At 28.4% G+C, this 15,629-nt stretch overlaps 2 protein-coding genes across 5 annotated transcripts in view; both read right to left on the bottom strand.

Moving 5' to 3' along the window:
- LOC107437082 (mus81 structure-specific endonuclease subunit) overlaps positions 1-15,629 on the bottom strand; it is a 104,819-nt gene that overhangs the window by 36,352 nt on the left and 52,838 nt on the right. The window lies entirely within an intron of this gene.
- LOC107437075 (cyclin dependent kinase Eip63E) overlaps positions 10,047-15,629 on the bottom strand; it is a 108,153-nt gene continuing 102,570 nt past the window's right edge. For all 4 annotated transcript variants that reach the window (XM_043047146.2, XM_016048957.3, XM_043047147.2 and 1 more), the window contains exons 17-18: positions 14,943-15,035; positions 10,047-11,399 (exon numbers count right to left, since the gene is read on the bottom strand). In XM_043047146.2, the coding sequence (XP_042903080.1) occupies positions 14,953-15,035 (83 nt within the window). In that variant the 3' untranslated portion in view covers positions 10,047-11,399; positions 14,943-14,952. The remainder of the gene's footprint in view (positions 11,400-14,942; positions 15,036-15,629) is intronic.

The following is a 15,629-nucleotide window of genomic DNA, read 5'->3' as shown; positions in this document are numbered from 1 at the left end:
CAATGAAAAAAAATATAAGATTTAGTTTTCAAGTTAAATTGTCTTACTGAAATAAATATATTAAAGTGAATCCGGGAATGACGTTACTTAACTGGTTGCATTATTAGGAATGTCTGTGAGAATCTGTATAAAAATGCTTATTTATTATTGCGAAATCCAAAAAAAAACCTTATTTTGCAATTCTTTATCAGACTTATAAATAATGCAACGTTTTTATGCCTAACTATTCTTATTTCTTTTTCTTCTGTTCTATTTTTTTAAATTCAGGGAGATTATTTACATGTCTCATTTCATTAACAATAATTCATGACTTCTTCGTAATGATAACACATCTCTGAGAGGTATGATTTGTTTTAAACAAAGTTTATTTTATAAATTGTTTTAAAACTTTCAATTTCTTTTTTTTTTGTTAAGGATTTTAAAATATTGATACAAAATTATAAAGTGTAGCTTAAAAAATTACTCTAATTTAAAATAGGACACTTTATGAAATTTCAATCATACTTCCTGCATTTTTAATTTTATATTCTTATTTTTCATTTGCTAAGCCAGTTTTTATAATTTATATGTATTGTGAGATTTATAATTGCCTATTCAATCCTTTACAATAAAGAGTATATGCAATTGAATGATTTAAATGCTTCATAGTCTTCATTTTTTCAATAAGAAACTTTTTTTACTGATCATCAAGTTTTTACTAAATTAATAAGAATATTATTTTACTGAAGATGGCGAATATCTAAAATCATTGTGTTCCTTTTTCATTGTTTATAATCCGTTTAAAAAAAATGTAGCACAAATATTACTATCTTATTTCTTGGAGCCGTGGTGGCTCAGAGGATAGAGAACTTGCCTTCCAGTGATATGATCCAAGTTCGAATCCCAGTGAAGGCTGGGCAATACGAATTCTGCACCCGGCTCGCACCAGCGTAAAATATCCTCATTGGTAGACGGATCATGGGTTAGAGTCCCCTTGAAGTTAGACTAACTTTGGGAGATTCTTATGGCTTTTAATCTGCATGTAACGCAAATGCGGGTTAGTTCCACCAAAACGAATCCGAATACGAATTCCTCCATGAAATCGAATTTCTCCTAATACTTAATCCAGAAGTTTCCTTGTCTTCTGGATTGGTTCACAATTACAGTGGTACAGAGTTGAACAATGGTAGTCATACACGTAAATTTGGGTCTGCTGTACAAGATCCGTTATAAAATATAAAATAATTATATCTTATTTTATGACATAAAGTCAACAAAAAAATTCAGCATTAGCGTTTTGGAAAAAATCGCGCATACTAGTTATGAGGTTTGAAATAAGCTTTTATTGTTAAATTGCTAATCATAATTAAATAATTTTATTCAAATAATATTTCTTAGGTAGCTTTTTTTAAAATTTTATTAATTTTTCTTACTTTTTGACGTCATGATGAGTGTAATTCTAGCAACTTTCTAATCTTTGTTATTTAACATAACATTACATACACCATGGATAACCAAACCTCAAGCGTGCTACAATGTGGCACATATAGTTTAAACAGTGACACGCGATGACTTGTAAAAGTACTAAAATGAAAATAATAATGGCTTTAGGATTGTCAAAATACGTAAAAAAGTTATGCCATATGCTCCAAACATTTAAAATTAAATTAAATTTTAGAAATTTGTAAATGCTATGCAATGAAATTTCTAACCGCAATGTATTTGTAAATGCAACGAGCAATGTTCAGATATTTTAACAGATTTTTCACCAACATTTGTTTGTGAACAAATGTTTTGTAGTACGAACAGAACAGAATCAAAATATCGTTCGAAATTAAGTGAAATACCTATGATTTTATTAGAATCTCCCAGAACTAATTCTAATAAAAATCTTGGTATTAGAAAATTACCGGTTCAAAAGCACATACCTTTTAATAATTATATAGCATTAAATGCATTAAATTATTCCTATTTAGTTTATACGTAAACTAATTGACTGAGTTTTGAAAACTTTATAAGTTTATATTAACTGTTTATATTTCAAAAACACATATTGTTTAATAATTATATAGCATTAAATGTTTCAAATTATTCCTATTTTGTTTATACGTAAAGTAATTGACTGAGTTTTGAAAACTGTTCATGAACGAGTAAAAACAAAGTTTATAATTTTGTTTTACTTAAGTGTCAATATTTAAATTTCACTGTTATTGAGACTTTCATGAAAAAAATGTTTTTTTTTGCATAAAAATTTCGTAATCAGTACCAATAAAATTTTTTACTATTTTTAGTATGTTAGAAATATTGAAAGAAGAACGCATAATTTTAATTTTTTAGACTTTGGCACTCTTTCGAAAAACGTTTGCCACCCGCATTGTTAATTAATAGATTTATTTTTTAACAGAAGTAGAGACTTTATTTTCATACAATATGTCAAACAATATAAAAATTTTTTTTTAGATCTTTCCTTCGTAACACAAAGGGCAACAAAACGTAGTAACCTATGAATCATATAACATATAAATTATTGATGGAGAAATTATTAATGAAACTTAGTTTCACATTTTCTCATTATTATAACTTTCTTCAGAGGATCGACATACTCTTAAATTATCGGAATTAGTAAAATTCGGAAGTAGACACTTCATTATTAAAATCCGATTGAGATAAATTATTTTTTAATTAATGAAAACTGAACATGTTAAAGACTGTCTCAGTTAGTTCTTACTCTGTTTAGGATATTCAAATGTAGTTTTTTACGAAAAAAAAGTTATTATGTCGGCAATAGTTTAAGTTAAGTTTGATTGAACTATTCATTAAATATCAGTGCATTAAGGTTGAGATATAGATGAAGTAAATAGATTTCATAATTAGTAATTTTTTTAAATTGATTTATTGGTTTTTTATCTTTTAAAAATGGATTATTGGTTTTTTATCTTTTAAAAATGGATAAAACACTCCATATGGTACTCTTGAGGAATCGAAACCATGTCTTGAATTTCTTGAGATTTCGTTTCATACGAAGATGATATTCATATGGGATAGATTGCAAACAATTATTTTCCAGTAAATTTTTGTGCATTAATATGTGAATAAATGAATGCTAAAATTAATAGAAAAAAACGAAAACTCGAACTGAAGTTAGATCTTAAACAATTAAAATTTGTCTAAAGATGTTTGAACTCTGCAATCGTTGAATTTCCTACATTTATTGATAAATTCAATTAACTTTAAATTGCGCTAATGAAATTGTATTGCCTTTCGTTTGTATTCTAACTCGTACTATTGCGTACTCGTACGCAAAAATAAATAAATAATTAAAACAGTCTACACTGAATAACTTTTGATCTAAAGATTGGATCTTCACGCTCTAAGGATTCAATCTGAATCGGGAGAATGACCTCAAGTAATTTCCATTTCCTCCATTTTTCCCCCAAAGGATTTGGGTTTCTGACCCCCAAGTAGTTACAATCTGGGAAATTTGATCCCCATCGTTTGGTCAGGAGAGCGATTCAAAGTTTGGACCTCTTAATGTCAATTTTACTTTTTGCATATATCGCCATATCTTGAGAACTTTTTAAATGAATTCAAAAATCCTTGCACATAATTATAAAATTCGTTTAACCAAATATTATCTCATACAAAAAATAAATTTTCGAAAGTATTTAATAATTTTTATTACTATGTTAAATAATATTCAAAAGAACTTTGAATTGTGAGGTATAAAATTTTTTACATCATTTTAAAATGCGTAAATGGGCAAAATACAAATTTGTGCGAAATTGACCAAAAGTTTCTGAGAAATCGAATTCTAAGATAGTCGTATGCTTAAAATTTAATTTCTCAGGAACTAGATAACCGATTTCGCTTAAATTTTGATTTTATCGTACAAAATTAAGTAATTTAAAATGATGTAAAAAATTTTACACTTTCCAATTCAAAATTTTTTTCGACTATTGTTAAATAAAATAATAAGTATTTACTAAAATTTATTGTTCGTATGGAATTATTTTTGGTTAAGCGAATTTTATTTTTGTGTGCAAACATTTTTCATTTCACTTAAAAAGTTCTCGAGATATGGCGTAATACGCAAGAAATAAAACTAACATTAAGGGGTCAAAACTTTCCATCATTCATTCGACCAAACTATGGGGACATTAATTCTCAGATTGCTAGTACCCCCTATATTTTTGACTTCAGAAACCCGAATCCGTTGAAAAAAAAGGTATGTATGTTCAGAGAAAGTAAGTTTTTGTGTCTGATTTCGTAACATAAAATATCGTCTGCACTAATTAATTAGCATATTTGAGGTCACCCCCTGGTACCATTAAGATGTGAAGATTCGATCATTAGATCAAAAGTCATTCTGGATGATTTTTTTATTTTGGAATGCTGTCTTTGGGACTACTAGTTAATGCAGATGACTTTTATTTTATTTTGTAACTAGTGGTTGAACAGTCAAAACAATTCTGAGTTTACGACTATCAATGTTCAACTCCATAGCTTTGTAATTTTGAATCCAGCCTAGGAGACAAAGAAACTCCTGATTCAAAGATTGGGATGAACTAACCTTCGCGGTGGCTTTTTGATGGAACTTATCCACATTTGTGTTACATAGAGAAAAAGTGCGAAAGCCTACCACGGTTAACCCGATGGCAAGGAGTTTTACATTCCGAATCACATTTTATAAGGAGCATTTTGAATCACGGTTTACATTCTTCGTTTTGATTGATCGACACTTGATAAAATCCTAAGACAAAGTGCGAAATATTTATCATTTTATAGTTTATATTCGATTTTTAGGTATCTTCTGACAAGAATAAAGAAGTATTTGTAAGTTGCTATTTGTAAGTTCAATAGACAAAACATACTATTGCACACATTTACCGATAATTATATAATTGCCAGCTGTCTCAAATCCCGAATTGATCACATTCTCCATAAAATTAAGATTAACTTGTTTCGTAACTGAAGTAGTTGTGTCTTATTTTGTTTTATAACTAGCTTTGAACAGCTGACCCAATTCAGAGTTTACGACTATCAATGTTCAGATCAGTAGCATTGTAGTTTTGAACCCAATCCTGAGGACAATAGAATTCATGGATCAAGTATTAGCTACTAAACTAGTGACTTTTGGAGGAACTTACCCGTATTTGCGTTACATTATGAGGAAAACCATGAAAATCTCCCGCTGTTGGCCAGACGGCAAGGGGTTCTAATTCATGATCACCACTCAGGATATTTTATGTCAGCACTGTGGTCTGTGCGATCAGGGGCAGAATTTGCATTGACTAGCTCCCACTGGGATTCAAACCTGGCTCACCTTTTTGGGAGATGAGCGATCTATTCCCTGAACTATCGAGGCTCAAAGCAGTTGTATGGAAATAGACATAAAACTCATCGCAACAGCTAGTTGATATTTAAGAGGTCACGGAGATTAACACTCCTAGATGTTGACGGGATAATGCAATGTGGTCAGCACGCCCTTAATTCATAGAAAAGCTGGTACTTATAGATCTGAAGGGTTGAATTCAAACCGCCACCAGAAATTGAACCCTGGTCCCTCACAATGACGACGCATTGTGTTTTACTTCTTTGCCTCTGCAGTTTTTATTTTGTTATACCTCTCATGTATTCTTGAGTATTGCCCAGAGGGTTGGGCAGTTATTATTCCAACTCTTCGGGCACTCTCTTTAGAACTTGAGAACTCGCAGCATTGTGAAGATAGGTGCTTCTATACAGCACATTGGAATGAAAAAATAATCTCTTGCATCGATGAGTATAGCCATTATGAGTTGTATTCAAATAAACATTTACAACTCTTTTGGATATCTCAGAGATGCAGTCGAGGAAACACTACTTTGAAGAAGCATGTAACTTCTGTTTGAAAGAGACTCCGGAAATGATAAGTTTGGTAAGTTCAGAATTTTTTAATCATTCAAAGAGACATTCACAGCTCTTTTGGACATCTCAGTGATGCAGTAGAGAAACTACTCTACTTCGAACAAGAATAAAACTTCAGTTTGAAATAGATTCCGGCTAAGGCAAGGATAGTAAGTTTAAAATTTTTTCAGCAAAGAAGTAGACATTTATAATTCTTTTGGATACATTACAGATGCAAAAAATGAAATTCAACTTAAAAGAAGAATGTAATTTCAGTTTGAAATAGACTCCGGATGAGACAATGTTGGTAAGTTCAGAATTTTTTGCGCATTCAAATAAATATTCAGAATATTTTTAGATGTAAGAGAGAAAAACTCGACTTCTACCAAGAATGCAACTTCAATTTGGAATAGGAAAGATTGGTAAGTTAAGATTTTTTCATCGAATTAATAAAGAATTAATTTCCCCGCATTTCAGAAATTCCTCATTTTTAATGTTCTGTTAGATTTAGTACAATGTTTTGAAATTTGGAGCCTTTTGAGCCATAATATCATTAAAAGTTGCTGCAAAACTGGTATGGTGCTAAGTTGAACCACATTATCGTACTTATAAAACTGGATTACACGATACTATTCTTCAAATTCCACCAGAACCTTAATCTATTAACTCCTCAAGATTGCGCAAATTTGCACAGCATTAAGGTTCAAAGATACCGGTATTATGGTTCAAAGTTAAAATGATCTTTCTGAGAGTAAAATGTTAGTTTTTAATAAGTATTTTCTACTTCATGAAAAATATTGACTGTTTCAAACTTTTCCAAAAGCGTAAAAAAGAAAACAATAAACTTTTAAGTTTGAAAATAGTTAATTTGTAACATAAGAAAACAGAACTAAATTTAGAATTCTTCAATGTTACAAAAAGCTTTTTTAAGGAACATTTTTACAAATTTAAAACAAAAAAAATTCAGAAAATTTAGATATGTGGACATTTTTAGGAACAGTGTCCATTTTTGTGAACAAAAAGTAAGAAAAAATATTGGAGTATGAATATTAAATGTTAGAAATATTTAGTAGAATTAGGATTTATAGGCATTGAGTAAAAATAGGTTTGTAAAGTGGATGTAATGATGAAAAGTTTTTAAAATTCCTATTGTTAACTAGAATTAATGATTAATTTCAATATTGATATAATAGAAACCATCTGCACTACAAATAGAGCAAATCCGCTGCTATGTTTCCCCATCTCCCTTTCTAGTTCTTCTTTCTTTCTATTCTATTATGAACTGTTTCTTCGCTTGCGCCTGAGTAGGTCATAATAGGGAAGCACCCTTAGACGCATACATCAACGTTTCCGGTCATGGATTTCTATGCAATTTTAATTCTGACGATGTGCCCTAAACTTCCTTACAAGTTTGTCGCAAAAAAGAAACTAAAAATGTCATTAAAAAAAATCTGAAGCTTTAGGAGCAAAACTAATTTCATGTTTAAATAAATACCCACATATGAATCAAGCAAGATCAAGAACTTGTATGAATACAAAAAAACATTTGCTCTTCTGTGTTATCTGTTCAGAACATTTTAAGAACTGAATAAGTGAAGAAAAACAGTATGTACTGAATAAATACTATACATCAGTGTACAAAGTTTTATTCTATGCCAGTGCCTTTACAAATGTATGAAAAGCTTCATTTCTGAAAAACGCATCGCTCATTGGTGCTTTCATGAAGACTGATCACATAAAAAAGTTTCTTTTGCTTTGATGAAAAGTTTCATTTCATTTTGAATATAAACATCTTCAATGCAATTTCTTAAGAATTCGATGAAGTATATAGTATACTATGTTTATAACGTTTGAAATCTATTACGTCATTGAATGATTTAAAAAAAAATTAAACAAATGATTAAGTTTTTAAATACATAGCAGGAAATTTATAAAATGATAAAAATTCATTTTATCACTAAAAGATTTAAAAGAAATCAAATAAGTTACTATTAAAAAAAAACATCAGAGTTTTTAAGCATACAGAATAAGAAAGCTATATAATGATAGAAATCAATTTTATCACTGAAATAAAAGGGCATTTTTAAAAATATAAGTTTAAATTTTATTTAACAATTCATAAGTCGGTACCTAAATGGGAATTATTATTATTATTTTAAAATTATTTATGCTTTAAAGTAATTACAAGTAGAATATTATTTCTTTTGGCACCAGTTTCAAGCGTGTTTTCTAGTGTAACCAAAACCTATATATTTAAAAAGTTTGCCATATTCTATTAATTTATATAGAATATTATAAATTGAAAATTAACAATGTTTTCAAGTAATAATGATAATTATTATTATTATAATTGTTTTTTGTTACCAGTTAATGATTTTTCCAGTTAAGGGAATGGTTGTATATTTAAAAGTTTGCGTTCTCAATTCAAATCACGTATTCAATTTTATCATTATTTTGAAGCTAACATTATTTAAAAAAATATTTGCTGATTAAAAATTAATATTTTATACACATAAATATAAATTTTAGCATTTTAGATACTTCAGTATTTGGCATCAAAAAGGGATTTTTATTATAATTATTATTTTAAACTATTGTTATTACCAAAAAAAGGCTAATGTGAAACTTGAGTTTTTAAAAATACACGTTTAGGTCTTCAGTGGGTGTCCAAAGAAAATTATTATTTTTATTGTTTGTTACTTAGACAAATACTTCTAAAAACTGAGTAGAAATTTCTAAAATCGTTAGAAATTTATCTTTTATTTTTTAAAAAGAATCCTCACAAAAATATTATATTTTTAAGTAAATAATTAAAATACATTCTAATTATTGGAAATGAATTGTGAAATAAAATTAACTTTTCGCGAATAGAAAACCATGTTAATAAGCTTTATCTTTATAGTCACCAATTCCCTTATCGGTTATCTCCAAATCCTGAAAATGATTTGTATTCATAAAAATGATTTAGTTATACATTGCAGTTTATTTTAAATTTTTCATAATTTTTTGGGGAAAATTTTTATCTTTACATTTTTTGCTGCTAAATTTCACGTTTTTGTAAGCATTATTTAACAATTTTGAAATTTACGTCATTTAAATGATTATGATAATTCTGCATTATGATAACAACTGTTTTTAATGCCTAATCATAATTTTTAGTGCCATTGCTGCAATTAACTACTCTAATTATGATTTTTTAGGACTTTTCAAAGCAATAAATTCTGGCGAGGTTTATAAAATGTATTCCGTTTATACTTATAATACCCATGTATTCAACTAAAATTATAAATACCTTCAAAAAATTATGGATAACAAGATTTATTAAAAAGTTCCCCCAATAATAATAATATTCAGGCATTCAGTTAAAAATTTCAAACACATTGAAGTAACTAAGAATAATAAGATTTATAAAACTAATTTCGTTAATATTGCACTGTAAAAAATTCCAAATCAAATTACGGTACAAAGTATCGGTACTTTGGGTGGATCATCCGTAAAATCTGTTTTACAGTAAAATCCCCTTTTAACGTAATATGGTATAGCGTAATTTTTACAGAAATATTTATTTAATTAAAGTGATTCAGGGATATTATAAGTTAATTATTGGTTCATATAATGGTATATCAGATTTTTCGTTCCGTAGCATGTTCCGGTAAAACTGGAATGTACTGTAAAAAGTAACCGCATTCTGAGTGCCGGTACTTTTTGCACTTTTTTTCAGTGTACTTACAATTAAGTAAAAATAACAATTTTCTTTAACATTTATTGCTAAATAATGTTTCATTATGAGCTTTTTCTTTCACTATGAACGTTTTATTTAAGTTTCCTTGAGAAAAATAAAATAAAAAGCTTCTACTTAATTTACGGACTGTTTTTGTAATTTATTTAGTTTTTTGAAACTGTAAAATTTAAAGCAAATATATTTAACAGATTAAATAAAAATAGCATTAATAATAATTAATTAATTCGTGATGCAATTCGCCAAGCATTTACTATTTTATTATTAAGCAAAATTATTGGAAATGTTATTTCAGTTGGTACCCATAAAAGATTCTATTTTTGAACTATTTGAAGACAACTTTTATCATTTATTTAAGAAAAAAATTTAAGACTGTAAGAAAATAAAATTGAAAGTATTTAGCAAAATAAGCATTATTTCGTGGAATATTAATTTAAGGAAACAATTGAAACAAAAATTGTTTATAAAAGTAGTAGGATATAAATTCTAGTTAATTACAAATAAATATAAATGTTCCCAAACTACACAGCATAGATCAATGCATAGAAAAAAATTAGATGAATGTTAAAATAAATAAACATAAATTTCATTCATTTGAAGAAACTTTTTTTGGTAGCGGCTACATGCTGGATGCTTTATAAAACCATTACTAAAATGAAAGAGCAAATCATTCATACAATATCATCACATAGAAACGTGGCGCCACAAACGTTGTTAATAGCAGCTAGAAAGAGTTGCAAATTATACATAATCTACAAGGAACTACGAAAAAAAATTATACGTCATTTTTATTTCCACATATGTTGCACATTTACGAACAATGCTGCATCAGGAGTTTCTCAAAGTTTTGGACAGCCTCCTAAAAACATCATAACATCGTTATAGTATGGGGTGACACATCTTCTCAAACATGCTAGATGAATATCGAACACATACTGCTGCATGGAATAATGCACCAAGTCAAACATACCACTTGTTTATCGAACACATCTTGCTGCATGGCATGCACCATGTGTAACATGCTAGATGTATCTCAAACGCATCCCATTTCCGCAACGGACCGACTGAAAGTTCGAGCATCACCTGTAGTAGCATTGGCCGAAAATGTGCAACCCATGTAGAAGTATAATAGGAATAAATTAGTGTAGAATTTTGTACATTGTTTTGTAAATTACGTATAATTTGCGACCTTCTCTAGTGGGTCGGATAACGTTTTTGACCTCGTGTTCCCAATTTTTTTTGAAGCACCCAAAACATTTAGACACTTATATTTTAATAGAGAAAAAACAAAAATATCACTGAAAAAATTAATTTAAATACATATGTATCGAAAAAGAACAATATAAACAAAAAATACATGTTTTTGGAATGTTTCATATTTCTTCACAGAAAACACAACATTCTTTAAGCAGTTCAATTGATGACATTCTATACTTTTATTTTGTTTATATTGCACATTTGCCACTCTTTTTAGAAACAATCATTTCTGTCGTTATCAGCTCAAAATTATTCTCTTAAAATGTTTTAGAACAAATGACACATAATTCTTGTGGGAGATATAAGCAGAAATTGTTTTTTTGTTGTCAGTCTCAGTGATTACTGTTTGTATATATTAATGGCCTGAGTTCCCGCCTCAGGACGATGCAGAAGTTTGCGGAATGTGAAAAAGCAAAAATATTTCTTTGATATGACGATGGCTTGCTTTTTTAGCACTTTTTTCGGAAGAGTTGATTTTGCAGTATTTCTCTTCAGTTGTCTTTTCGGGGGTCTTAGTCCACGAAGAACACACCACCATTTTCTATAAAAAAATGAAAAAAATATATAAATAAAAGAAAAAAATATATAAAATTGAATTATTTTACATCATCATATTCTAAAATTCGTATAACTGTAATTTAGAAAAAACATTTAAAAAATGCACAGAAACATATTTATTTACTCTTTAGAACATTAAAATATTTGATTTTCTGAAATAACCTTTTTTGAAACCTCTCATTTATGTTTTTAAAAATACGTTTAAAATAATTTCAAGTACTATGTCATAGAATTTATTGCGCTGTTCTTCTTTTATTACCAAATTTCAACAAAATTTTGTGAAAATAGTTATTATATTTTATTCCATATATCAAAAATCGGCTCATAATCTATTAACAAATGGGTTAATTCTATATACACTCCTTGTGTTTCTTAGGTTTTTACTAAGTCCCTAAATGCCAAAATGTTTTATCGTAAAAAGTTATACTTCGAATTTAAAATACTTGTTGAATTTAAAATATTATATAAATATTTCTTTGGTTCAAAATATAATATCACTTAAAGCTTAAGTAAATTTAAAATCACCAAAAATTTATGAAGAGTTTTTACTCTAATGCTAAAGTATATAAGAAGGAGGCGTTTTTATTCAAAATTTAGCAAAATGGCAACACCCTCGTTTATAGCACCCTGCTAATGTTAAATGTTAAAATAATTGTTAGATAGGTGACTTTATTGTTTTCTTTTATTATTTTTTAATTGGAAGTTCTTCGCAATTGTTTGGTTACTCATTGTATATTAGTTCTAAAAATGCTTGGATGTTAATTCTTAAAGAATATCGTGTGTTTACTCTAATCCAACCAGAGCGGTTTTGAAATTTAAATCAATATTGTTTAATTCAAGGTTTTCATTTTTCTTGAACTTACTGCCCCATTTCTTCCATAAATACTAAGTTACTTAATTGTTCAATATCTATTTCTCTTCTTCTCTCGTTTTTCCTAATAATCAAATGAACTCTATCGTTATCTGCCTTGAGCGGTCTTTTGACAGCTGGAAAGAAAAAAAGCGGTCTTTTGCCGGCTGGATATATGAAATTCTATAAAACTTTCTACACTGAAATCTCAAACTTACTACAGATTTTAAGCTTTCCAAGAAAATGTCATAAGATTGTTTTTATTTATGTAATTTTATGTCTATTTAACGTTTATTTAACGTTAGTTTATGTCATGTGCTTATATAAAGTTTGCTTTATGCTGGGTACTTTTTGTGTCGACTTTTGGTAACCCAAGAGGCAAAATAACGTTCAATGTGGTTCTTTACGCTGTGTTACAAATACCGTATTTATAATAATATAACAGGCTACAAACTTCAAGTAGAAAATAAATAAAAATGCAAGTATTAATTTCTTCATTTTATTATTGGTGGATTATTCAGACACAAATTCAAAAATTCAGCTCTAAAATGACGATGAAAAGGAAATTGTTGGAAGAAATAAATAAAATTGAACTCTGCTCTGAAATTGATGAAAACGAAAATTCCACGAGTAAGAATGCTATATATGATCTATTAGACTGAAGTAATGAGGAAGTTAAGAACACGCGTAGTGGACGAAATCGAAGGAGGGTGTTCTCAAGTTCCGAAGACAAATGTAAAGAGAACAATCAGAATATTGAAAGTTTTTTTTCATTATACTAAGTATTTTAAGTTTTATTTCCCTTGCTAAATTCTATATTATTTATGATAGAACGGAAAAAAATGTAGCGTCTTTTTTGAAATCGATCATTTGACCACCATCGGTTGAAATAGGTATGGATAAAATGTCGGTAGGTTTAGTGTTAATCAAGACAAAAGCCATTTTGTTAAGTAAATTACGATTTCTTTTGATTTCTCCCATTTTTTTTCTGTTTTTAGATTTATTTTAATGTATAACAAAATATATTTATGGATGACATTAAACCATTAATTCTTTTAAACTAGGGGTGCACAACCTTTTTCAGTGAAGGGCCACATGCACAGTAGATTGACCAATGAAGGGCCGCATGCCTAAGTGTTTAGACCGACATATTGAAAGCAATTGTTGGTGGTGATTGTTATATAAACATCATTGTTTACATAACACTAAATTCCTTTTGTCGGTTAACCTTGTAATCTCTTTGCAGAAAATACAATACTTTAAAACGTTATGAATTAGAAAATGCAAAACTGATTACTTAAGAAGGAAAACAGAATTCGAAAATGAGAATCAATTTATCGGAAAAAATTTAGATAAATTGAAATAATTAAAAAACTATGGAAAAATTGAAATTTTTTTTATCACATTACNCAAAAGTGGTAATTAAAATTCGTAAATCGTAATAATGATGTATTAAAAATATTGTGATTTTTAAAACTATGCCGAAATCCGTAGCGTTAACCATCGAAGAACTACATTGATTGAGATTGGGTGCGTCAAAAACTTAAAAGTGTAAATTTAAATTACCGAATTTTTTTTATTATTTTTCAAAAACAAATATTTAAATTTTTTTTTAATTTTGTTCAGATTGCGGCAGCGGGCCGCACATCGATGGTTGGCGGGCCGCATTTGGCCAGCGGGCCGCAGGTTGAGCACCCCTATTTTAAACTAATGACTAGTTTGAGAAAAGCATTATTAATGCAGATTTTGTTTTCTCAGTTTATAGCAGAATTTATCATATGACAGAATGAACTAAACAGGAGTAAATAAAAATATGCCAGTAACACTTTATATGTAGAATAGAGCTAAAAATTAAAATAAAAGATTCGGAATTTTCCGAAAGTTTAACGTTGCTACATAAATGATCAATATGTAAACATTTTAAACAATGACATAAATTCCCACTATTCTTTAATTTTTCTAGGAAAGCAAGAAAAAATACAACTTTGAGACTAAGCTTCTACAGAGAGAAGTATTTCACTAGTTCATTCCATAATTCTATAAAATCACCGTTCATGAAATAATCGTACAAAGTAAACAGAAATATATCAAGAGGCACTACTTAATAAACCGTAGAGTGTAAACTATTTAAATCTACAATATCAACAAACCGTTGTCTTTTACCGTTTCTAGAAGACGTAAAGGATTGTTTTGGTTGGAGAAACTTTAAAATTGCATACTTTTCATTTAGCAATAAGGCGTTGCTAATGCAAATCACAATTTTTTTCTTCTCTAAGCAGATAACTTGTTATTATTTTCCCCGCAAAACTTTCCTTTCTGTAGTTAATTTTGCTCTTTTACGAAAATTTCTTCCGTGAAATTAACTAACTTTTGTTCTTCTAAAACTATTTCTTTCTCAGTTAACTAGTTTATTTTCTGAAAAATTGTTTAAAAACTGATTATTTCAGTATAAATCTTTGGTAGAGAATGAACAGCTACTAAATCTGAATTGTTTTCCGTTATACCGTTTTGTACTATAAATCCCGTTTGGGAAATTAGCCAATGAACATGTAGTTAAAATGAATCAATATATTACATTTTCTGAATTATACTCAAACATATTAAATTAAACAATATATTAAATTCCCTTGAGTATTTCTTAACCGTTTTATAATTTTAAACATTTAAAACACTTACTTGATGAGTGTCATTGTTTGATTTTGATTACTGTCTGAATATTGTTGGGTTCTGGACACAGTTTGCATCCGGATACTGTGTAAATAGATATTTCTGAAACAATCAAAAATAAAATTTATTGCTTTCATTATTTCGAAAGCTAATTATAAGTTCTAATTGTTAAACTTTGCTATTGTTTAAAAGAAAGTATCCTTAAAAAATTAGTTAAAACCGGACAGTTGTTTTAGTGCCATAAATAAATACTTTCGAAACTGAGACAGTATTTTTTTCTGTCTCACCATTAAGGTTGACGGTTGCTTATAGTATCAAAAAAGTAAGAAAGGTTTGTGTGTAACGTGTCAATGAACGAATCAGTTTGTAAATAAATAAATGAATTAAAAACTAATAATTTTTGATGCAGCAGTTGGCAATAAAAATTTTTTAGACTCTTTTTCGATCTTTAATGCATTGGATTTTTTTTAAAACTGAGCAAACATTACCGTCTAAATTCCTAAGTGTTTGTTTGTAATGAGAAATTTATACGTTAATTCGCATCATCATATTCAAGTCTTCTTGCTCTGATATAAATGGTAAAATTGCTTCTTCAATATTATGCAATATCATTTGATATTATGTCTTCAACTATATATATATATATATATATATAAAGAAAAGGCAAGAAAATTTTACGGTTAATTGGATGGGCAG

The sequence above is a fragment of the Parasteatoda tepidariorum genome, chromosome 1 (genome assembly GCF_043381705.1).
Source record: "Parasteatoda tepidariorum isolate YZ-2023 chromosome 1, CAS_Ptep_4.0, whole genome shotgun sequence".
Classification (NCBI taxonomy): domain Eukaryota; kingdom Metazoa; phylum Arthropoda; class Arachnida; order Araneae; family Theridiidae; genus Parasteatoda; species Parasteatoda tepidariorum.
Note: the sequence above shows the minus strand (reverse complement) of the source record. Positions and strands in the feature narration are given on the sequence as shown.